Raw genomic sequence first — 26,433 nt, 5'->3', positions numbered from 1 at the left:
TCAGAAGAACTAATGAAGTTCAGGTATTCCTGTCCCCATTTTACAGATGAAGATACTGAGGTGAAGTTACATGGTTTGCCTGAAGTCACACAACTAGTGGTTAGTGTTCAAATTCCAGCGATATGCCACTGTGTTGAGCTTCCTTTTACTGTAGCTGCTGCTGCTGTCTCTTTGCTCCAGTCAAGCATAAAGGACTACTGTCTAAAGTTTATGGTGCTCACCTACATTGATTCCCACAATTTCATGTGTATAGTGAATTCAGAAACAAGTCACACCACTGCCTTTGTATTTATACAGCCATAGATTATGCGAGACATGTTTTCCTAAATAGCAAGAAGCAGTCATCACAAATACAAAGTTCAGTTTATTTTCTGTATTTATGGACTTCCCCCCCCCGCCACCAGCCATGTTCTACCAATGCCTATTGTTTATTATAGGCTTAGCAAGGCAGAGGAAGAAGATAAGATAGGGAGAAGGGAAGCCAGGCCTGGAACAGTCATAAAAATCACCAAAGATTGAAGTTGGAAATGTCCCTTAAGGACCTGCTGATCCAGCCCCTTATTTTTCCCTCATAGAAGAGAAAGAAATAGCCTAGTAAGTGAAAATGGCAATGACTGTACGTCAGACACCCTCAGTGGAATACCTAGAATTACCACTTTAAAATCTACATAAGGAGACATATTTAAAGAAGACAAAAACACTATAAGTAAATCAAAATAAAATTCTAAAACATTCAGTAACACATAGATAGGCCAGAGAAAGAACATAGAGAAATAGAAAACAGATAGCTATCAGAAAACAAATAATAAAATGGCAAACAAGCTCTAACATTACCAATAGTTACATTAAAGTAAATGGTCAAAATATACCAATTAAAAGATAAAGATTGACAACATGAATTTAAAAACATAACCTGAGTATATGCTATCTTCAGAAAATGTAGTTAAAGCATAATCATATAGGTACGTTGAAAGTAAAAGAATGGGAAAAGATATATCATGCAAACATTAATCAAAATGAACCAGGAATGATTATATTAATATCAGATAAAGTGGACTTCAGAGCAAAGAAAACTATCAGGAACAGAGAGGGACATTACATAATGATAATAGTAAGAGTTAATCTACTAAGGAGTCATAGTAATTCTAATATGTGTGTGTTCAAAACAAGTGTGCTGCAAAATACATGAAGCAAAAACTGATACAACTGAAAGGAGTAATGGACAGATCCACAATTATAGCTGGATACGTAAATACCCCTCTCAATAATCAGTAGAATGATAGGACAGAAAGTTAGCAAGAATATAGATGAACTCAGCAACAGTATCAACCAACAGGATTTAATTTATAGAAAATGACAACTCACTCCAGTATTCTTGCCTGGGAAATCCCATGGGCAGGGGAGTCTGGCGGGCTACAGTCCATGAGGTTGCAATGAGTTGGGCACGACTGACACAACTGAGCTACTAAGCACGCACACGCATAGAACACTTCACCCCAAACATCTGGGTTTCTGATGGGCATTAGATAGACCTGTGCTTTCCTTCTGCCGCTTTAGCAGTATTCTCTAAACCCAAATCAAGACATGGGATGTTAAGCAAGTTTTCTTTGTTTCCCTATATATGTTTAGTGATTGTATAACACGTTACATATGAAATGTGATGTGTTTAATATTTTTCTATTAAAACAGATACTTATGTAAAGATTTTTTTCAGTTTTTCTACACCAGAATTATAAATACCCTCTTGAAGGAGTAGGCTCCATAAGTTGTGCTCAAGAGAAAGGAATCTTCCCTTCAGCTGCAGTGATTGACTCCTCCTGAGAGTCTTCAGGAGCCCTGAATGCAGGCATCAAGGAGCAAGACAGTTTGGGCATAGGACACGTTCCCCTCTGTGACCCAAGGCAACCAGAGCTTTCCGTCTGCATTGTTGCTTGGGGGAACTGTGGAATTTCTTTCCCATAGTACAGTTACACGATGTGCAAAATAGACTGTAAACCAGACTAAACACTCAGCCACATTGCCTCATCTCTGTTCCAAACAACCAACTTGCAAACAAACTTCTGGAGCACAGCCCTTGTATTTCTGACGTCCCTTCCTTCTCTGATTTTCTGTTCTCTTCCTTCTATTGATAGATCTGGCTTTCTAACATCCAAGTAACCAGTACTTTCTTAGTCTCTTTTTTTCCCTCATTACTCACCCCATCTATAATAACTTTGGGTAAAGAGAAAGAAGGCAAGAATTACCTGTGTTCTTTCTGCTTTGTGTTCTTGGTTTATTCTCTACGAGGATGCTTAGTTCAATCTTCTACTCATGACAGTAGGCTAATCCTTAACCAAGCATCTCCATCATCCTGCTGCTGCTGTTGCTAAGTCGCTTTAGTCGTGTCCGACTCTCATCATCCTAGCCAGCATCTTTTTACCTCTCCTCTTTGGATACCAATTCACCCTTGCCTCTTCTCTCAATGGCTACCACAAAACCTACCTGTACCCAGACTTGCCCTGGCCATCCCACTAGTGATTCCTGTTACCTTGCTTAGAACAAATGGAAGAAGGTCCCAGCTGAGAGAGGCTGATACTCATAAATCCCTGACCCTTGAAGATGATTAGTGTATTCCTCCTGAGCTTTTATCCCATGAATGGTGAAGGTTAATCAATATTCCAACCAACCACTTGAGTTGATGACATGATTTTCATTTTACAGAAAGAGAGGGCTCATCGGGGGCGAGGAATACCAGATCTGAGATCATTCACAGTGGTCAAATCTATACCCTGCAGACCTCCCTCCTCCAGACCTACTTCTTTGTGGTTTGACTATCATCCAGACGGTGACCTCCAGTATACCAGTCTGACCAGTTTACCTCCTAAAAGGAGGACTTGCAGTGTTTGCACATTATGTAATGTCTGTGCTTCAGTAGAAATCTTACGGAAACAAACGGAGGAAGTTTGCCAGTCCAAGTGGTGGATAATAAATCCTGACCTATCTGGATAGAAACAGATTTTCTGTATCCTTTAGTTTGTACCCATATATTTTTGTAGTAGCAAGGTCTGAAAAGTTCAAGGAACCGAACTATTCAAATATTTCAAATGCTGTTGTTCTTTTGGCAAAAATGGTGGTTCTTATAGGCTGAGAGTCTGTGTATTAGTCCTCTTTACCAGACTGAGTACAACCTCTTTTCCTATCCAGCATTCAAGATAAAGTAGCCCTAACTCAGTTAGTGTACTTTATAAACTTCACAATGTGTTCACCAGTTCAATTTATGTGACTAGATTGTTTTTCATATTACTTTTAAAGAAAATGTATGGGGTTTTTTTCCTTTAATTCTATAATAGTTGCTACTATGTATTTTCTTTATAATAGATGTTCTTCTGTTTCATGAGAAATAGACTTCTCACTGAGACAGCTAAATTGGATTTTCTGATCAAAGCTAAAAGCAAATATATTTTAGCTTAGCAGTATCACAGGTCAAGATAATTAACGTTAAAAAATATTCTAGAGTCTTTTTGTTAGTTAGACCAAATGGATGTTTTAATTCCTTTCACTTACCTAATTAGAAAAACATAGTGCAGACAAAGGGCATTCCTGGTAGATTACATTACTTTTGTTGCATGCATTCTTGTAAAAGAGACTTTTGTAATCTTTCCTTTCCCTAATCAACATGGAAATAACTTTTAAAAGCATGTACAGTTATATGAACTGAAAACTATTCAATGAACTGCTGACACATAAGCTTCGCCGAAGAATCACACATTTCTTCTCAGAATATTTTTGACTTAATCCCAGAATAATATTTTGAATAAGACAAAATCAGACACGCATGTTACCTAGTCTCTCATTTTTCTGTGTAACTTAGGAAAATGCATTAAAAGCCAACTTCAGCTTTAATTATTCATGGAAGGTTAACCTTAAATTCAGCAGTGAAGGAAAATAATTTTGTGTGTGTGTGGTCAGTATTAGGATTTAGGCGAAAGATGATTAGATATGGTACTAGAATATCACCTCTGGTTTAGAATTAAATCACTCAGTGAAGGTTTTATTGTTTTTTTCTATAGAAGTTTATGTGTGTGTGTATATATATACACACACACATATATATTTAAATTATCTACCCCTCTAAAATGTTGCACAGGAGACAGGGATCAAGATCATGGAAAAGAAATGCAAAAAAGCAAAATGGCTGTCTGAGGAGGCCTTACAGATAGCTATGAAAAGAAGAGAAGCGAAAAGCAAAGGAGAAAAGGAAAGATACTCCCATTTGAATGCAGAGTTCCAAAGAATAGCAAGGAGAGATAAGAAAGCCTTCCTCAGTGATCAATGCAAAAAAATAGAGGAAAACAACAGAATGGGAAAGAGTAGAGATCTCTTCAAGAAAATTAGAGATACCAAGGGAACATTTCATGCAAAGATGGGCTTGATAAAGAACAGAAATGGTATGGACCTAACAGAAGCAGAAGATATTAAGAAGAGGTAGCAGGAATACACAGAAGAACTGTACAAAAAAGATCTTCACGACCCAGATAATCACGATGATGTGATCACTCACCTAGAGCCAGACATCCTGGGATGTGAAGTCAAGTGGGCCTTAGAAAGCATCACTACGAACAAAGCTAGTGGAGGGAATAGAATTCCAGTTGAGCTATGTCAAATCCTGAAAGATGATGCTGTGAAAGTGCTGCACTCAATATGCCAGCAAATTTGGAAAACTCAGCAGTGGCCACAGGACTGGAAAAGGTCAGTTTTCATTCTAATCCCAAAGAAAGGCAATGCCAAAGAATGCTCAAACTACCGCACAATTGCACTCATCTCACATGCTAGTCAAGTAATGCTCAAAATTCTCCAAGCCAGGTTTCAGCAATACGTGAACCGTGAACTTCCAGATGTTCAAGCTGGTTTTAGAAAAGGCAGAGGAACCAGAGATCAAATTGCCAACATCCAATGGATCATCAAAAAATCGAGAGAGTTCCAGAAAAACATCTATTTCTGCTTTATTGACTATGCCAAAGCCTTTGACTGTGTGGATCACAATAAACTGTGGAAAATTCTGAAAGAGATGGGCATACCAGACTACCTGACCTGTCTCTTGAGAAACCTGTATGCAGGTCAGGAAGCAACAGTTAGAACTGGACATGGAACAACAGACTGGTTCCAAATAGGAAAAGGAGTATGTCAAAGCTGTATATTGTCACCCTGCTTATTTAACTTATATGCAGAGTACATCATGAGAAACGCTGGGCTGGAAGAACCACAAGCTGGAATCAGATTGCCGGGAGAAATATCAATAACCTCAGATATGCAGATGACATCACCCTTATGGCAGAAAGTGAAAAGGAACTAGAAAGCCTCTTGATGAAAGTGAAAGAGGAGAGTGAAAAAGTTGGCTTAAAGCTCAACATTCAGAAAACTAAGATCATGGCATCTGGTCCCATCACTTCATGGGAAATAGATGGGGAAACTGTGGAAAACAGTGTCAGACTTTATTTTTTGGGGCTCCAAAATCCCTGCAGATGGTCATTGCAGCCATGAAATTAAAAGACGCTTACTCCTTGGAAGGAAAGTTATGACCAAACTAGATAGCATATTAAAAAGCAGAGAAATTACTTTATCAACAAAGGTCCGTCTAGTCAAGGCTATGGTTTTTCCAGTGGTCGTGTATGGATGTGAGAGTTGGACGGTGAAGAAAGCTGAGCGCCGAAGAATTGATGCTTTTGAACTGTGGTGTTGGAGAAGACTCTTGAGAGTCCCTAGGACTGCCAGGAGATCCAACCAGTCCATCTGAAAGGAGATCAGTCGTGGGTGTTCATTGGAAGGACTGATGTTGAAGCTGAAACTCCAATACTTGGGCCACCTCATGCGAAGAGTTGACTCATTGGAAAAGACCCTGATGCTGGGAAGGATTGGGGGCAGGAGAAGAAGGGGACGACAGAGGATGAGATGGCTGGATGGCATCACCGACTCGATGGACATGAGTTTGGGTAAACTCCGGGAGTTGGTGATCGACAGGGAGGCCTGGTGTGCTGCAATTCATGGGGTCGCAAAGAGTCAGACACGACTGAGCGACTGAACTGAACCGAACTAAAAAGTTACATTATTTTTTAAAAATCCTACGCCTTGAGTTGTGTGTTTTACTTTGATGAACTCTGTCACATTGATAAGACTATCTGTTTACAAATCAGATCAACCAATATCTGCCCACTTGGCTTGCCCATGTCAGCATCTAGAGTCTCATGTGACATCAGCTCTTGCTCTACCTCAAGGAAGGCAGCAGGTTTTCCCTCCTGACCCTCCCCCCAAACCTTCCCCTAAAAAGAGAAACACCAGCCCAATCCCTACCCATTTATTTAACAACCATTACTGACACTTGCCATGAACCAAGGACCTGGATAATCACTGGAGAGAATAAATGAAATATAGCTGTTGAGATATATTTTTATATATATATTATATATATGTATATAACATTACATTTATATTTGTATAGCATGGTAGAGGAAATCAATGTGAGGAATTTTAATATATCACCGTTAGGACAGGTATGAACACAGATACAGGGCAGAAATGGTACCAAGAAAGGGAAAAACTAATTCTACCTAGGTAAATAAGAGAGAAGACAAATGAATTTGGGCTTGAAGATGACTTGGGAGTTTTCCAGACGGACAAAATGGCATTAAGGTAGGTGATTAGGTTAATTAAACAGAAGGCAGTCTTCTGTTGTAGATTATGTTTACTTAGAGAATTTAGTGATAGCATTTAGCCTGTGACGTGAATGTCCTGTTGGTCTTCAGGTTTTAGCCCACCCGCATTTCGTTCCTTCGCCACTCCACTGTGAGTTGAAGTCCTGTAGTGATATTTAAACACTAAGCAGATTTCAGAAGATGATGGTAGCAAATAAAATAGAACATTAGACTCAGTGAGGTTTTTTTACACCTGTATTTAGATTTGTTATGAAATGAAAGTAAATAAGTACCATTCTTCTAAATCATTTTCGTCCCTTCATGTTTTGTTTCCATTAGTCCTACTACTAGATATTTCCTTCACTTGGGTGCTTCAAACTCTGATTTCTGCTGGGGTTCCAGGAATGCTGTCGACAGTCATTGCCAGGAGAAATGTGTTTTCCCCTTAGGAAATTACGCTTCTATCTGGTATTATTGTTTCTGACCACTGTGTTGCATTACGAGCATTTCTGAGGGAAGTAAAGGATGGCTTCCTTGGAGCAGTTACTGGAAAGGAAGCTTGTATTCTACTTTCTAAAAGCAAACAACAAAAAAGTGTACTTAGATGGGAAATTACCAGGAAAAACAAAAATGAGAATAAAGGTGAAGTACATCTCCTGATGAAAATTTTGCTTTTTAGAAATAGAAGATTCCTTACACATTTTTTGAATTTTTATCCATTTTACTAATTCAAGAATAACACTGCAGGAAAGTGCCTGAAACATAAAAATGTTTACCTCCATGAATGATCAGAAAGCAAACTCCCATGTAACTTCCACCCAGCTCAAGAATCACCATTGCCTGGATATCACAAGCCTCTTTTATGCCCCCTGCATATCCCAAGTCCACTTCTGAGCTCATTCAGGTTGTCGGCATAATCTAGTTCACTTGGCTTTTTGATTGTAGTCCCCATCTTCTTGCTGGTTGTCAGCAAGGGGTCCCTCTCAGCTCCTCGAGGTTAGTTCATATCCTTCTCACATGTGCTCAGTCTTCAAACCAACAGCGGTGCATTTCATCCTCTTGGGACTTTGAATCTGTGACTTTCTCTTCTGCCACTAGCCAGAGAGAACTCAGATTTTGAAGGGATCATGTGATTGGAGAAGGAAACGGCAACCCACTCCAGTATTCTTGCCTGGAGAATCCCAGGGATGGCAGAGCCTGGTGGGCTGCCATCTATGGGGTTGCACAGAGTCGGACACGACTGAAGTGACTTAGCAGCATGTGATTAAGTCAGGCCCACCAGGATAATCTCCCTTAAAGTCATCTCCACTTTATAACATAACCTAGTCATGAGAGCAATATGTCATCTTACTCACAGGTTTCACCCACACTCAGAGGGGATTGATTATAAAAGGGCAAGGATCGTTTGTGGCATCTGAAAATTCTGCTTACCAGAGACCACCTGTTTTCTGCTGTTCTGAAATGCCACCTTTGTCAAGAATTAAATAACCATATATGTGTAGTCATTTCTGGACGAATTTATTTAGAATCAATATTATTTCTTCTTTGAATGTTTCACAGAATGGACCAATGAACTCATCTTGCCCTGGAGTTTTCTTTGTGGAGAGGCTTTTAAGTTACAAATTTAATTTCTTTAATAGATACGAGAACTATTGAGGTTACCTATTGTCATGCATGCTTAGTCACTCAGTCGTGTCTGACTCTTTGCAACCCCGTAGACTGTAGCCAGCCAGGCTCCTCTGTCCATGGGATTTTTTTTCCAGGCAAGAATACTGGAGTGGGTTGCCGCTTCCTCCTCCAAGGGATCTTGCCAACCCAGGGATCAAACCCACATCTGCATTGCAGGCAGATTCTTAACTGCTGAGTCATCAGGGAAGCCCCTGTCTGTTGTCAAGTGAGCTTCAAATTTGTGTCTGTGTACAGACTGTGTTTCATCTGAGTTTTTAAATTTCATGGCAAAGTCCACAAAATTACCTGTTATCATTACTTTGCCAACAAAGGTCCGTCTAGTCAAGGCTATGGTTTTTCCAGTAGTCATGTATGGATGTGAGAGTTGGACTATAAAGAAAGCTGAGCACCGAAGAATTGATGCTTTTGAACTGTGGTGTTGGAGAAGACTCTTGAGAGTCCCTTGGACTGCAAGGAGATCCAGCCAGTCAATCCTAAGGGAGATCAGTCCTGAGTGTTCATTGGAAGGACTGATGTTGTAGCTGAAACTCCAATACTTCAGCCACTTGCTGCGAACAGCTGACTCATTGAAAAGACCCTGATGCTGGGAAAGATTGAGGGCAGGAGGAGAAGGGGACGACAGAGGGTGAGATGGTTGGATAGCATCACCGACTTGATGGACATGAGTTTGAGTAAACTCCAGGAGTTGGTGATGGACAGGGAAGGCTGGCGTGCTGTGGTCCATGGGGTCTCAAAGAGTCGGACACGACTGAGCAACTGAACTGAACTGATCCTTTTGATGTCTGTAGTATCTGAAGGGTTGTCATTTCTCATTCCTGATATTGGTAATGTTTTATGTGTTCTCACATTTTTTTCCTGAACAGTCTGGCTATAGAGATTTATCAGTTTTATTGAACTTGTTTTTAGTTTCATTTAGTTTCTCATTTGTTTTTCTGGTCTCAATTTGATTAATTTCTGCTGTGAACCTTATTATTACTTTATTCTGCCTACTGACTAGAGTCAGACCAACTATCTTTTATATCAATATACACGAGTATTTTAAGTCCCTTTATTTAAGAGAGAGAGACTTTAAACTGTGTTTTTAAAAAGATCCACTTACGATTTCAAGAGACGTACTTAAAATGACAAAAGATTAAAAATAAAAGACAAATAGGAGGATGGTGCCAAAAAGAAAGCAAAGTAACAGTAATAACACAAACCAAAGTGGAATTCAAGGCACAGAGAATCAAATGAAAATTTGTGTAGCAGTACCAGAAAGTCTTTACCACTGAACCACCAGGGAAGCCCACAAATTTGGATTATCGCTGGCTTTCTTCCTCCTTTTTGGATATTTGTCATATTGAAAATGGGGGTCACTCTACCTATTTTGCATATAATAGGTATAATAGGACTGACCTTCATTAACAACTAACTCTTCAAGATCATTTAAACCTGTTTTAAAACAAACATTCTTTATAGTTGTGTCCTTTCTAAAAAAAGTTACCAAGGTGGTTTGTTTGCAGCTGTGTATGGTTTCCCTGGTATGCATGATTTATCTGTTAAGATGTGTGATTCTAATCCTTAAATCATAAAAATACCTTGATCACGTACAGTGACACACATTTGCTGTGATATCTGACATTAGGCCATCATGCTGCTAAACGTTGCTGCTGAGAAAGCCAGGTGAAGGTAAGAGAGAGCCTTCCATAGGGCATGCTCTTGTTTCCAGAGTCAGTGCATGTCACTGACTCACACGCCTCTCTTGGCCTCACTGACATCTACATCACATAGCACTTGCCAAAAGAAAAGGGTGAAACAGGAATTGACTACGATTAATTTGACATTTGTGTTTGTTCTATATATTCTAAATATTTGTTGTTTTTTTTTTTAATGTAGTTAACGCTGCCTACCTTGGGAGCCAAGAAATGAGGGAGGTAGTGAAGAGAGACAACGAAACCATCAAAGAACATTTACCTAAGGTAATCACTTTAGTGCTGCAGTACTTACTGAGGATGAAAGGCTAAAGTTGGTTAGAATTTGTAAGACCTCAAGGGTTTGTAAATTTCAGATCATGTTCTAGTTAACGTTAACGTAGTCCTTGAAAGTTGCATAGAAAGTAAGTAAAGCTGACTGCATAGTTACTTAAATATGTTTTACCACCTGTTTTTGTTGGGTTTATTTTTAGAATTAATACTTCTCCCTAGAGCTTTGTACTGAAAAGACTCACAATAATATTTATGGGAAAAAAAGTTATTTTAAAATATAAGCGAAACATTGGAAAAGAACTGACATTCCTGTCATCTGATGACTCAGTGAGCCCATCTATCTTATTCTCCAATGCACTAGTATAGGAATGCCCAGTTCTGACATTAAGACCAGTTTTCTGTACAAACAGGTGCGGAAAGGGAACGATTGAAATAGTTAGCACTTTTAAGTTGCTGCTGTAAGTGATAAAACCTTAATACAAGCGTATTTGGAAATACCAGTTTCTGAAACTATGAGGGGTCATGGTTTAGGATGTGTTGAAGCACCCTAGAATTTAGGTGGCCCTGGTACTCCCATGGCATCATTTGCCTGTCTGTCCATTCTGAATAGGATAGAGTTGTGCCATCTAACACGATAGCCACTAGCCACATGGGGTTTATTTGTGGTTCCTCTGAATTGAGTTGTGCATTAAGTATAAAATACACATTGGATTTCAGAAACTTAGTGCCAAAAAAAAAAGTAAAATATTTCATTAATGTTTATATATTAATTATATGTTGAAAATGGTAATATTTTAGATACATTGGGTTAAATAATATATTGGATTGGCCAAAATTTTGTTCAGATTTTTCCGTGTGATGTCACAGAAAAAGCTGAATGAACGTTTTGGCTAATCCAATATATTATTAAAAGTAATTTCATCCGTTCCTTTATATGACACTTTTTAAAATGTAGTTATTAGAAAATACACTAAACATTTTTTGTAAAATATAGTTAACTGGAGTTTTTTTGGTAATTACCTACGTGCCTTTGTATTTCTGTTGGACTGTGCTAATATAGAACTTTGTAGTCAGTGCTGAACTGTGACATCTGCTGGATGCAATGAAGTGAGTCCCACTGAGTGACCAACTCTTACAGGGCCCAGGAACCTATAATCTGCAAGTAAAATCTTAGATACCCTGCTATGTTTAGAATCTCTCCATAAACTTTGAGACATTTGACTTAAACTTGCCTACAGTTCATTCATATTTCTATAACCTCCCAATAAAGTTATCTTAAAGCAAGAAATGTATATGTTCTTAAAAAAATATTTTTAGAATATTGATCTATCATAGCTTCACCCAGAGAGGACTTTTGAAAGTGCCAGTCTGTTTGTCTTATGACCACAGTGGTCATCATATTCCTAAAATAGCAGTTGGCTGGAGATTGAAATTTTGAAGACAGAGGATACCCTCACTAGCTGAATGAGGGAGGTTGGGGCCTCATAGGGACCCTCTTTCCAGGGCTTGCAACTGTTTCCAGTCCCTGATGTCTGTGAAAATGCAAGAAAAACAGTATTTTATTTTTTAGTTAAATTATAAGTGAATTTGTTTCAAAGCCTCGTTTAAGTGTGCAAGGCTGGAAGTTCATAAAAACAACTCAATTTCCAGTTAAGAAGAAGACTGGCAGATGCTCATTTCCAAAATTGACACTTGCTGAGTGACTGGACCCGTCACGTGTCATATTCTGTCTTACCACCTGTGGAAGCCAGCTGCTGCGAAGTACTCATCATTCCTAGATTCTGTTTGTATGTTGTGCTCAGAAAGAGGTCAAAGGAAGGTGCTAACTTATTCCTGTCCTAAGTTAAATCCATATGCAAGTGTAATCATTCCCAGATAGAGGGCCACTCATGGTAACGGTGTCAGGACTGTACTTTGCAGAAACTTTTGTGGGACAAATATGGAGGTATAATGGTAGATGGCAGGCATTTCAAGGTTAATGTTAACACACAGTCACAGGGCTAAACCTTTCCAGCTAGAGGGAATGGTTTTATTTTGTTTTTAAGATAGCATTGAATGTATTCATGAAACTTGGGAAAGCAAGGCATGTTTAGTTTAATGATGCGAAACTACCTGCAGTTAATTGACTACCCTCTCTACCAGCCACATTTGAATTCTCCCCAGAATAATACAATTCCAATTGCTAAGTGAAACGAGGTATAAAAAGACAGGAAGTTTACTGCAATTTTTTGTTTCTGTAATGAAAAAAAAAAGGAAACTTGCTGTAATTTAATATTGGTAAAAAGTTGAATCAACATATGTCCCAGTCTGCTTGAGAAAGTAAAGAAACGAAAGGGCACACGATTCTAGCAAAATAGTGGGCATTTCCCCATGCCTTCCAAACAATCCTGATAATTAGTCAGACTTGAAAATCAATTCCCAAGACTAGACATGTCCCTATTTTATTTTTTTTAGTGTTTATTTATTTATTTGGCTGCATCAGATCTTAGTTGCAACACTTGGCAGGATCTTTCATTGCAACATGTAGACTCTGTTAGTTATGGCATATGGGCTTTAGTTGCTCCACGGCACATGCGATCTTAGTTACCTGACCAAGGATTGAACCTGTATCCCCTGCATTGCAAGGTGGATTCTTAAGTGCTGAACCACCAGGGAAGTCCCTACATCCCTGTTTTAGGTAATTGTAGTCACAGATAGTCTGTCCCATCTCAGCCCAAACATAAGCATTCAGAAGTGTCTTTCCTGTTCAGGACTGCCCATTGTGAGGATGTTTTGAGCCACACATTTTGTTGCAAAAATCATTCAATTTATCTGTTATTCAACTTTTAAAACAGTTCTGGAAAATGTATCTTTGTGCCATCCAGGCAGGAAGCCCCAGTAAAATTCATCTAAAAACAGTCATTCTAATGCCTCATGTGGATGGCCTTTGGATTCTTTCTCCTCCTCTGGAACACTGTCATAGTCAGCAGGCTTTGGATCTAAATTCAAACATTTTACCACTGCATTTCCATATGAGGAGAATTTTTTAATCTTCTTGAAGCTAATGGGCCTTTTTAACTCTGAAAAGTCTCCAGAGCTGACTGTCTTCCTTCTTTCCAAGGGCTGGAGACTCTCCACCCAGAGTCAGCAGTGCTTCAGCTCTGCGTATGCTTATTTCCTTCTCCCGACTCAGTTGTCTCCAAAAAAGTGGAGCAGGGCCTGTGGCATCACAGGTTGTGTTCTTCCCTCACCTGGCTAAATTCTACCTGCCCTTTAGGATTTGGCTCTATTGTCATCTCTAAGAGGCCTTCCCTAGCCCCTAGTTTGGTTAGAAGTCCCTCCCCTCAGCTTCCCTGGCTCCATATGTAGAGTTATAATAGCGCATTTCTCACACGGCATTTAAATGATCGGTTCCCACCCCTACCCTCGTTGGAGGTTTTTCTCATCTCGGTGTCTGTGTGGCCTAGCACAGTGCATCATATTTGGTGAACAATCAGTTAATGTAGACTAGATGAAAGGACAGGAAAGCTGTGAGAGTATAGATTCTAAGCCTTTTTTGCGCCGTGGATCTCTCTGACTATGTCATGGATGGACTCCTCAGAATAATATTTTTTTAAGTGCATGAAGTATATTTTTTACCACAAAAAGTTATATTTAAGTATCACTAACCAAATACATTAAAAGCATATTTGTAATGTATATTATGTGCATCTTTACTAACAAAATAAATGAGATATACTGTCAGTCAGAATTACTATTGTAAATTTGTAGTGACGTGCATAAAAACTTTTAGTTTACCTACAGCCAGTGTACTGTAATTTGAAGATTTCAGTAATTTTATAGATGACAAACAATAGATATTTCTAATCCTTCTGTAGTCATGGTTAGAGGTTAGCAAAAAAGGATGCATTCTTTTTCCTATCCAAGTTCACATTACCCTCTCCCTACAACTGCCACTGCATTCACCCATGAACATGTGTGGACCTGTGGACCCCAGGTGAAGAAGCTTTGCTTTGAGGCCCTGGAGTAGGTTAGGCAATGTGGTGTTAACTCTGGCTTGGGCACTGGCCTGAGAACAAGAAGCCACGATGTGCTACACTAAAGAGACTATTCTGAGTTGTTGGGGAGTTGAAGGGTTTAAGAAGGAGGGTAATAATCAAGGTGATGTTCAGAAGGTTTGACAACCATATCCCTTAACCACTGACCCATCAGAACATACGCCATCTGTGAACAGTCAGTTCAGAGGTACCGGTTCATATCAGTTAGCCAAAGGAATGTGGCTAGATTAACCAGTGAAGAGAATTATTTGGAAAAATGCATATCAGAATGTTGGAAAAGAATGAAATTTGAGATGAGAAAACCGCTTAGAAGACTTTTATAAGAACTAAGGCAAGGGAGTTGGGGGTAAAGAGGCGGGTAGAATTTGGAAAGATCCAGGAAGTAGAATCAAAGACACTTAGTGCTCATAGTTCATGAAAGCATGGAGATGGAGTAAGATTATTTCTCTGCATTTGGATTTTGTAACGAGATAGGGAATATGGGAGGAGAAGTGCCAGCAAGTTGCAGGAGCTGGTTGAGAAAGTAGTTCCTTCTGGTCCTTTTGTTTGATATACCTGTGGAACATCCGGGGTACACGTGTCTGGCAGGTAGCTTGATATATGTGGATAGGAAGCCTAGAAGAGGAATCTGGGCTGAACTTTGATTTGGGAACGATGAGGATATATTTGGAGTCATGAGGATGGGTAATGGTAACCCAAGGAAGTACGTAGAGTGAGGAGAAAAGACATATAAAGGCTGATCCTTGGGGTACACAGCTAAAAAACTAGGGGGAAAGAGAGGAGCTAATGACTAAGACGGGAGTGGAGTGGGGGAGGGACAGGAATGAGAGCCAGGATGGAGTAAACCAAAGCAAGAGCATCAACTGTAGGTTTTCGCCACCCCTAGTCGCAATCCTTCTGGGAGCCCCCGGGGTATGCTCTGCATTATGAGGCACCTGGCGTGTCTGAGGCAAACAGAAGGTCAGCGTTCCCCCAATCTGTCATTGTTCTCAACTACAAGGGGATGTATGTCTCGTTCATAGAAAAGTGAATTAGTGTTTGGTTTACAAACTTGAAGTTTTCATTTAAAACTCACTTAGGAGGGAAATTCTAAACTGCCGTGACCATCCTTGGCCTAGGCTCATGGAAACAGCTGGTGTGTGCTACTGCCAGACGGAATTCGAGCATCACTATCAGTCAATAGGGCTCTGAAATCGTTCCCAGCGAGAGCACACAAGATGCTGCTTTCTGACCACAGTGGGCAGCAGTGGGAGGACTGCCTGCAAATGGCACTGCCCCTGCCCCAAGAGGGCCAGCCTGGGGCCACGGTGTGGTTGGGAAAGGGGCTGAGGGTCCTCAGGAACAGGGACCCGCCTCCGCTACGTTGCCCCCTCCTGCTTAGCCCGCCCGAGCCCAGAGGCACATGTTGCCTTTGGGAACGAACAAACCTCACTCCCTTCTCTGCAGACCTGGGCATGCAAATCCTTCGGACACGCCCACGTCCCGCTTAGCCGAGCATAGGACGCGCTCCCTGGACCCCGCTAACCAGAACTGCCTTTCCGCCAGCCTCGGCCTGAAACTGATTGTGTTAGTTCTGCCTGTTCAGTCTGAAGCCTGTTCAGAATACCATAATCATCCTGGAAATAGATAGTCTGTTTGGGTCTCAGTCATTTGGACCTGGAGACCTCCATCTGAAGCACTTTTGTGTCAGTACAACCCTGGAGCTTTTCTGGTGGAGTTTTCTAGAGGAGCATGATCCAGAGGAGGATGAGCGTATGGGAAGCAGAGTCCTGAGAGTCACCGCCTGAGGTTCACGCTCCAGCTCCACCACTTGCTTACTTAGGTGACCTTGGTTAAGTTACTAGACTTCACTGTGTCCCCTTTTTTTCATCAATAAAATGGTTTAATAATAGTATCTATTCTCATACAGTTGTTCCAAACCTGTAATGCTACATATACTTCATATAAAGACCTTGCAAGAGTATCTAGTATATACTAAGCATTGAATAAAAGTTTATTATTATTATAATGCAGAATGAATGTGAAGTCGCTCAGTCGTGTCCGATTCTTTGCAACCCTGTGGACTGTAGCCTACCAGGCTTCTCTGTCCATGGGATTTTCCAGGCAAGGGTACTAGAGTGGGTTGCCATTTCCTTCTCCAGGATTTCTTCCCAACCCAGGGATCGAATCCAGGTCTCCCGCATTGCAAGCGGACACTTTACCCTCTGAGCCACCAGGGAAGCCCCAATATATTATTATTGTAAAATTAGTCATATCCTAGGTATTCCTCTGAGTACTTTAAAAAGACTTTGCCTAACTTTTCCTCTCCCTACCCACCCCCTTCAGGGCTTCCCTGATAGCTCAGTTGGTAAGGAATCCTCCTGCAATGCAGGAGACCCCAGTTCAATTCCTGGGTTGGAAAAGTCCACTGGAGAAAGGATAGGCTACCTACTCCAGTATTCTTGGGCTTCCCTTGTGGCTCAGCTAGTAAGAATCCACCTGCAATGCAGGAGACCTGGGTTCAATCCCTGGGTTGGGAAGATCCCCTGGAGAAGGGAAAGGCTACCCACTCCAGTATTCTGGCCTGGAGAATTCCATGGACTGTGTATAGTCCATGGGGTCACAGAGAGTCAGAAATGACTGAGCAACTTTCACTTTCACCCACCCCTTCAGATGTTTTCATTCTGTAATGAAAGATTTTCATATTAAATACGTAGCCAGTCCCATTCTGGCCACTTCTTCCTATAAGATGCCTAAGGGAGATGTTGTGTGGGAGCAGCAGTGAAGGAAAACACAGTATTACTTAATCCTTACCAGAACTTCCAGTCCCCTGGTGCCGAGAATTCAGGTAAGCCGGCCTTGGCTGTTCCTTTAAGTTAGTTAAGCAGGGCCCTTCTCATCTGCCGGTTTCCTGAGGCATAGCCGGGGAGAAACAGACACACGGGAGAGAAGTTTGCTGCCGATGCCACGTGCTCTGTTGCTTCACCAGAGGAAGACAGACGCGTTGGGTCAGCTCCTCACTCCAGTCCCACGTAAGGAAGAGATGGAACTGGATATCGATGCCCCAGTGACTTCCACTTGGGAACGAGCAGGCTCTGGCCCTTGACACTTGAGTCGTGCAGAGAGAAGAGAGCGCCACTTTGCAGCGCTTTCGATGCGTGATTTTTCCAGTTTCTTGGAGAGTAGCCCAGTCTGTAACCCGCTCGGACCTCCTCCAGTGCCTGCAGGGGGAGCAGGGCTCAGTGCTCCTGAAGGATTGTGTGTTCACCTCTGTCCTCGGCCACATTTTTTAATCTTCAGGGATTTTAATTCTCATTTTTTTTAAGAATGATAATTGATCCAGTTCTAGATGTAGGAAAGAAAGGAAACAAGGTAAATTGGACAATGAATTTTCTAAACTCTCTCCCTTTCTTCAGCAATTGTTCAGGTTCTTAAAAACGGTTGCTCAGCCTCTTATACGGAGTGAAATAAGTCAGAAGGAGGAAAACAAGGATTGTATATTAATGCAAATATATGGAATCTAAAAAAACGGTACTGATGAACCTAGTAGAGAATAGACGTATGGACACAGCAGGGAAAGGTGAGGGTGGGATGAATTGAGAAAGTAGCATTGACATATATACACTATCATATGCAAAATAGATAGTTGGTGGGAAGCTGCTGTATAACACAGGGAGCCCAGCCTGGTGCTCTGTGATGACCTAGAGGGGTGAGATGGGGAGGGGAAAGGAGGGAGGCTCAAGGGGGAGGGCGTATATATATATATATGTGTGTGTGTGTGTATATATATATATATATATATATATATAAATAATTATGAGTGATTTGCATTGTTATATGGCAGAAACCAACACAACATTTAAGCAATTTTCCACCAATTAAAAAAAATTTTTAAATGATTGCTCAGAAAGACTACAGTGAATTGGTTAAAGCTTTGTGATTGTTATTCTTCTGTTCCCAAGAGGGATGGGATTTTTAAGTGACTGAAAGGAGATGCTTATATTAGAAAATAGGTTTCCTTTAACGTTGCAGGGTCAAGGCTTAGGTGTCTGACTTTGGGGGGAGGATAGAAAGAGGAGCCCATTACTCTTGTCCAGCAAGTCCTATGACACCTGCAGTCCTAGTGAATTACTGCTTAGAAAGAAGGAATTTGGATAGATTTTTTTTCCTGATTTTATTGAGATAGAATTGACACATGACATTGTATTAAAGTGTACAACATAATTATTTAATATATGTATATACTGCACAATGATTATCACAGGTTTCGTTAACATCCATTACCTTAATTACAATTTTTTTCTTGGGATGAGAACTTTTAATGTCTACTCTCTTACTGACTTTCAAATATACAGTATAGTGTGAACTGTAGTCACCATGCTGTACATTACATCCCCACAACTTATTTATCTTATAACTGAAAGTTTATAGCTTTTGACAACCTTCACCCATTTCCTTCACCTCCTAACCTTTTAAGACTCCACATATAAGTGAGATCATACAATATTTGTCTTTCTATGTCTGATTTCACTTAGCATAATACTCTCAGGGTCCATCCATATTGTCACAAGTGGCAGGATTTCCTTCTTTATTTATAGCTGAATAATATTTATTATCACCAGATAGAGATTTGTGTGTATGGCTTTTCTTTGTGTTTAATATCTTAAGATGTTGATATATCATTGAAAATGATTTTTGTTAGTTATTAGTTAAATCAAATATATAAACTTGTGTCATAAGGTGGTTTTTAGTATGTCTTCTGTTCTTACAATAAACCCTCTATTAGTAATGCATAAAAGCCAGCAACTCCATGTATACTAAAACAAAACTTTGCTGCATCCCTCAAATCAGAAGTCAGGTTTTCCTCCTACAGCACTTTGTTCGTGCCTCTCTCTACCTGTTTTGTTCAAGGGCAGCTTGTACCTGCCTGTGTTCTTCCCTATCTGGAGCTTCTTAAGGCAGAGCTGTCTTACTTCTGAATTTCAACCACTTAGCCAGTGCCTGGTGGAATATAAATTTAGAGTCATTTTGCTGTCAGATTCAGCAGCAAAAAGTGAAAATAAAAAAATACATGAGAAAAGACAACTGTGGCTCCTATATGGGGGCAAGCTTTAACAATTCACAGGGACATTTTAGCAGGGATGTATCTCCTTAGGGGCAACAGAAGAGTTAAAGGAAAATATGTCTGTGAGTACAGAAATGATAGTAACCATAATTCCACCTTATTGTGGAAGGTATCCAGAAAAAAGCAAAAGCATAGTCCTGGGCAATCAGAATCTAGAATTGAGAAAATTAAACTTTCTATTCAATAGAGAAATGATTACCTAACATAACAATTTAGAAATACAATAATTTCCATCTCTAATGATGTATACTCTTGAACAATTCCCATGCATATCAAAGCAAGTGCCAAGGAGAAATACTATAGGAAATAATGTGTTTTCTTGTAAACGTTTGATTTAAACATCCTACTGATAGCCTGATATTCTTAGTTAACAGTTCCAGTATTTTCACAGTGGTAATCACCCCCATGAGATGCAGGACCCTAGAAGAACTACATAGACTTAACATGTCGGAGACTGTCACATTCAGTTAGTTTTCATAACCAGTTTAAGATTTCTCAGTCTTCAGGTTTGTGTTTTCATACCATGGTTCTGTTTATTCTTAATTGTAATCAGTAATATAAGGTTCTGACTAAGTAATGCTCTCTCTGGATTTATAACTGAATTTTTCATTGGGTTATATTCACTAATTGTTTCAACTTAAGCACGTTGGCTCACTAAGCCTAAAATTTCCTTTTCTGTAAAATAGGATTAAAATACCTTCTTCAGAATATTATTGTAAGAACTCAGTGAACACAAAACTTAACATAGAGCCTGGCAAATTATTCTCAGTTTTCTTCAAGACATCATTACTTGTTGCAGTTCATTTTTACATATCAGTGTATTAATAGTAATTGTATACACTCTTAACCACTATGCTTTGGTGTCTGGTTATTTCTTTCTTTCTACTTCACCTGTCCTTCCCCATCCCCCAGCACTACCTCCACACACCCCATACTTTTCCAGTTTCCTGTTTAGGGCTACAGGTGCAGAGTCCTCTGTTCAGATCTATTGCCTGTGACTTAAAATCCAGAGGGAACAGGAAGTATCTTGAGCCAATATATGTAAAGGCATTAGAAATAACCATGTGTTTGACTTATAAGCCAAGATTTTCTTACAGAGCCCTTCATTGAATATAGGCTGAAGAAGAGCTTAAAAAACAAAAACACCTTGCCCCACTATCACTTAGAAATGTAACCGGATACAGCCCCTCTCAAAATAATTATAGTCATGGAGAACTGAGAGATAAAATCAAATGAACATATGATGAATCTATGATCCCCATTGTTAACGCTGTCTTCAACACTGACATCACTTTGTGTTGAGGTTCCTAGTACATGCCTTGGCAGTGCTTGCTCCATAACTACTTGGACAGGACTTGTCTCTTGATACCTGAAGGTAGGTGTATGTCCCTGTAATCCGTATTTATTATTCCTGCTCAACTGTCTGACACCTTCATGCATGAGGAAAGAGATGGTGTTTCCCCAGTGCTGGACTTCTCAATGGAGACATTTCAAGTTATAATTGCCTCACTGAAATGTAAATGCATCATAGAAATAGTCTTTGAAGAGTTAGGTGGAAAGTAAATAGCAGGTGGAAAGTAAATAGCAGGTGCCACTGTGATGCTGTCCTCCTTGTCAGAAACTTCATTGGGAGCAATCTTTTCTGCCTTGCTTTCCTTCTCACTGACCCTTTCGTATTAGGGTTTTTCACACAACCTCACCACCATAGCCTGCACTGGCATTAGGACTCCCAAAGTAGTCTTGGTGAGAGAAGAGAGCACTCTGGAGCAGAACAGACAGACCTGATGGCCACAAACCCAAGCCTGAATTTTGAATTTCCAGATTTTTTAACACAGTATGTTTAAGCATACTCTGTTTAACAAAGTATGTTTCATACTCTGAGAAAGTGCTGAACAACTGTGCATAATGACTGTTCCAGATGCTGTTTCCTGGATATAATTTAAAGGATTCTTGGTGCTAAGAGTAGGGAGTGGTTTAGAGGGAACCTGAAGTTATTAACCCTATTGGTAGATCATTAATGCCTGCAGACAGCTTGTACTCCCAACAGTATTTCACAGGGAAGCTGTGGTAGGGTGGTTGCTGAGAAATTTTGAGGAACTTATTTGTCCACAGCTGGCCAGAATCATCACCCACTGGTTGTGAAGTTGCAGCATTTTAGAGCCACAGAGAGACCAGCACCAGGGAAAAAGAACCTGGCAACTCTTGTTCTCTAGGAAACAAAAGCACCTTCATACTCTGCTAAGAATCCTGGCAAAATGAATTCTGGTTTTGGTACTTCGGCATGCCCAGAAATGGTTGTAGTGAGAAAAATAGGAGAATAAGAAGAGTAAGTTAAGTGAGAAATCTATGAGCCACAGATCCTTTGCAGCTTTCAAGACTAAATCCCAGGTGACAGCCAGAAGAATCTCTATGAAGTGATTCAGAATAAGTCTACAACTCAAGGTTGAGTTGTTAGTAATTGACTCTCTAGAGTACTACATTAAATATTCTCCCCTTTAAAGTGTTTTTTAATTAACCATCTCTTTGAATATTGGTTATGTCATAATGTTGCTATACTAAAGGCTGTTATTTTTATAAGATTGACTTCACCTCTCCTTATTCCAATAATGGATTTAATGATCCAGGGAGAAAATTAACCCAGTGGGCACTAATACTTATTTCCCGTATCCTCCTCCCACTTCTACTTGATCCCCTCCAGAGGTCTCTCTTCGTCCTCGCAGCCAGAGTAAGTTTCCTACCACACAGACTCAGTCATGTCACTTCATTGTGTGAAGTCTTTTGTTAGCTCCTGTGGACTTCAGAACAAGGTACAACCTCCTTAGTGGGGCTCAGAAGCTGTTCAGGACTTCATTTCTCTCCACCTCCTCTCCCACCACCCATATTCTAACCGCTTCTAATTACTTCCAATTTCCAAGTGTGCCATGCTGCTTCATACTTTTTATTTGCTCAGTATGCTCTGCACAGTGTGCCCCCCCACAGGTTGAAGACTCAGCTTGGGCATCAGTGCTCTGGGGAACCGTTCCTGCCCACTGGTTCCCACCAGATGCCCTCATCCGGGCTGCTTGCCTCGTGTGCGTGGTGCCTCCAGTTCTTCCTCCCCCAGAGACTGCGTCTTATTATCTGTTTTCCAGGTTCCTAGTACGGAGAAGATGCTCAATAAGTATTTGCCCGACAAATATAATGATTAAGCATTTGAATGAGTGAGCAAATTTGGTGTGTTGTAGAAATATAAATGACTGTAACTAGCCACTTAAGGGCTGGAGCCAGGCATAACTCTTTTTTTTCCAGTGATGACAGATGTCAGAGGGGCCAAAAATTAGGGTGCGTGTGTGTGTGTAGAAATGACCTGTATGTACCTTTCTGAATAAGATTTCACTTTTGTTGCCTTTTTTTTTTTTTTCCAAAATGCAGAAGTAGAATATAGTTTTTTGGTGAAGAACAGCAGCTTAGAGCTAGATGTTGAGATAAAGATGTATGTGTGTATATATACTTACAAATGTATATGTGAATATACATATACATACACACATATATATTTATGTGTATGTATATATGATTAAGTGCTCATAAACATAGGCACATATATGTGCATATATGCACATCTGTATGTGTATATGCATATGTGTTGGAGAAGGAAATGGCAACCCACTCCAGTATTCTTGCCTGGAAAATTCCATGGACAGAGGAGCCTGGTGGACTACGGTCCATGGGGTCACAAAGAGTCGGCCATGACTGCACACATGCACATGTGTGCATGGATATGTGTGTGTATGTGTATCAGAGGCTGGGCCAGATCAATATTCAATAAGCATCCTAGGAATGCTTCCTCAAAGGAAGCTCTCTCTCCATCCCACCTGCCTGCTGTCACCTGAAGAATGATTATAACGCCTCCCCCCAAATCAGCATTCTCTCCCTGCTCCATGGAGCCTGTTTGTAGAAATGTCATAGACACCCTCAGGGTTCTGATCACATTTCATCTGCTGCACTAAGAAACCTAAGTCCGTCTGATTCATCTTTGCATACATTCAACAAACATGTCCCATGTGCCTAGCATGTGGCTGTATGAAAACTGTTAATGTGTAATGAATGGTTGTAAGTCACTCAGTGATCATGTATGTCTCAATAACTCTTCCTTGCCCCTCTCGGTGCACTTTCCAGTGTCCATCCCAACCACAACATACACTACTGTCCTGGCGAGTCCTTTTAGTGGATCATGGGTGATGTATCACACAGGGCTCTCCCTACATGGGTTTCTTAACATCAGATGCCATGATTCACTCCCATAAACCATGAAGGCGCACTGCCTTGAGAGAGCCACTCTCTGCAGTGAGCTTTGGGACTAGCATACAGGGCCAGGTGCAGGGGCTGTTTTCAGAGCATCGTAGGTTGCTTGTGTCAGATCCATGTTGGGAGGGAAAAGTGTTTTCTAATAAAGTGTTTTTGTCTTGTCTTCTAGCTTACATTTTACTATGGTACTTCAGACGATTGGTGTCCAAAAGAGTACTATGACGACATGAAGAAAGATTTTCCAGAAGGAGATATTCGACTCTGTGAGAAAAAAATACCTCATGCTTTTATCCTCAAATTTTTCCAGGAAATGGCCGACATGGTAGCTGACTGGCTAAAGGATGATCTGTCCAAAATGTAAATTCTGACACAAGGTGCAGACACTAACAGCTAGTACATAGAGGAAGTAGGTATACTGCCTCTTAGTAGTAAGTAGTATATTTAATAGCTAAATGTCTAATTTTAATATTTGATGTTAGAAGAGAAAAAAAGTGAGACCCTCTTAGCTTAAAAAACTGTCAGTTCCCAGCTCCCCATGCTACAGACTGCAACAAACACAGTTGACCAATATTCCCTAGAATTAACAACACATTCCCAAGACTCAGGGAACACAGTGATCTAAACAAAGTCTTTCACATGTGCACGAAATGCCCAGTGGCACCATCAACTTAATTTTGATAGGCAAGATCATTGCACAAAAGGAAATCTAAATTTTTTATTTTAATTTACAATGTAGAATAGCTGCCCCCCCCCAGAGAAAATTATGAAAGAACTACTAGAAAATATAAAAGACCAGTGAATGTCAAGTGCATAATCAGACATATGAAGCATATGAAATTATGAGAAGAATACACTCATCCAGGACGTGACAAGCAGTGGAGCTTGGCAGTGGACCCGGGTCTCTGTTAAGGACAGAAGCTGAAGGTCAGCCCAACTAACTTTGCACAGATCTTGGCTGAAATCACCAAAGTCAGACTGGATACCAGGACAGCTTGCACACCCTGCCTCTTACTACCTTGCAGCGTGTCTCAGACCACCAGGTCAGCCTTCTGTCTGGCCGCCGGTGCACAAGCCCCAGCAGAGCCAGTGGCAGGGGATGCACTGCCTGTCTCCTTCCCTGAGGCGAGTGACTTCCTGATGTGCCCACAGTAATGAGCGAATAAAGCTTGTCAGACATTCCTCTGGTCAACTAAGAGCTAATAAGCATTACTGAAGGATCCCGACTATACCTTCCTCCACAGCCAACCAGTAAGTCCTGGTTGTGAGCTCCCTGCAGGCTTCTGTTCTCCAGAGCCAGCATGGGGCGACACTGAGCTGCCCCCAGTGAACCTCATACCTGCCACAGGCAACTGCCCATTCTGTGATTTTTTCAGTCAAACTCCATTGCAGACCAGCAATGAGCCAAGTACTATAAAGACTTTGAGGATAGACTGTTAGCTACATTAATGATTCTTTTCTTCTGAAAATCTTCCAGGAAGTAAATTTTGAAAGGGCATCTTTAAATTGCTGAATAGAGGATCATCATAAATGAGTTCTCCAGTTAGTTGGAAAGAAATTGTTTTACTAATGAACCAAAAAAAAAAAAAAAAAAAACCCATTAAATTATGTGAATTCACCTTCTCTGGACACCTTGAGTTCCAATAAAGAAGAAGCTTGTTCTCTGACCTAGACCTTGCTAACAATATTGCTTCCTTCCCTAAATTGATTCAATCCTGGGACCTTAGGATTTACTTAGGCAGTAAATCCCACTGACTGCGGAGGTGGTTGATGATAGATAGAAACATTCCATTTTTTCTCCTGGAGGAAATCCCTCATGGTGTTATCATTTCCTAAGGACAAGGGGATGTTGTCCTTCTTCTCAAAACCTAAAGCCCTCTGATGAAAGATTCAGCTCTGATATGCTGCCAACCCAGTAGTGAATGTCGAATGAGATATGATTCTTTGGCCTGGCTTCCACATCAGAGCAAATGACGTCTCAGAGGGGAGGCGCCAAGCTCCAGACAAACAATGCTCTCAGGCCCAGAAAGGGGCCAGTAGATGTATAAGCCATTGGCAGAAGGCTGCATACATAAAGTCCTTATTGAGCTGTGTGGAGAAGCCTTCTAGAAATCTAATATTAGGAGCTGGGTCTCAGGGCTCTGAAGTACCTTGCATACAGGAGATGCTCAATAAGATGCTGAAGCACTTAAGCAAGAGCTAGGTAAATCATACTACTAGAATCAAGAATAACACGCCCAGCGTTTCTGTTAGTCTTATTTTACAATGTTACTTCATGTTTCAGAAGTCCACATGTATGAAATTATATCTGATAAACCAAAGTTTACCAGAGCTTAAAAAATAATAAGTAAAATGATAAAGTAAAAGATACTGGCTCATAATTCCTGTTAATCATCTAAGCACCAAATGAATTTTCAAAATAAATATTTTACCCACACTTTATGATCTTGCCTGGCTTGACCTCTGTGTGTTGGGAAGGAGGGGTACAGTCTTCACGTTCTCCTGAGGTAGACTCAGGTCATAGCCTCTCAATTAAGGGCTTCCCAGGTGGCACTAGTGGTAAAGAAGCCATCTGCCAATGCAGGAGACTTAAGAGATGGGGGTTCAATTTCTGGAAATATCCCCTGGAAGAGGAAAAGAATCCATTCCAGTATTCTTGCCTGGTGAATCCTGTTGACAGAGGAGCC

At 40.5% G+C, this 26,433-nt stretch overlaps 1 protein-coding gene across 30 annotated transcripts in view; it reads left to right on the top strand.

The window, feature by feature from the left end:
- The window catches only part of LDAH (lipid droplet associated hydrolase), a 102,049-nt gene that overhangs the window by 68,260 nt on the left and 7,356 nt on the right, over positions 1 to 26,433 (top strand). For 15 of the 30 annotated variants that reach the window (XR_014083002.1, XR_014083006.1, XR_014083018.1 and 12 more), the window contains 2 exons: positions 10,233 to 10,315; positions 23,919 to 25,417. Coding sequence is in view for 8 of the 30 variants with exons in the window: in XM_081593665.1 (XP_081449791.1) it covers positions 10,233 to 10,315; positions 23,919 to 24,110 (275 nt within the window). In the remaining 22 variants the exon portion in view is untranslated. Of the gene's footprint in view, positions 1 to 10,232; positions 10,316 to 23,918; positions 26,189 to 26,433 lie in introns of those variants that run through there. The other 15 variants (XR_014083021.1, XR_014083000.1, XR_014083014.1 and 12 more) reach the window with 3 other exon arrangements.

This window comes from Giraffa tippelskirchi, chromosome 4 (genome assembly GCF_054371585.1).
Source record: "Giraffa tippelskirchi isolate mGirTip1 chromosome 4, T2T-mGirTip1v1.2.pri, whole genome shotgun sequence".
NCBI classification, from domain to species: domain Eukaryota; kingdom Metazoa; phylum Chordata; class Mammalia; order Artiodactyla; family Giraffidae; genus Giraffa; species Giraffa tippelskirchi.
Note: the sequence above shows the minus strand (reverse complement) of the source record. Positions and strands in the feature narration are given on the sequence as shown.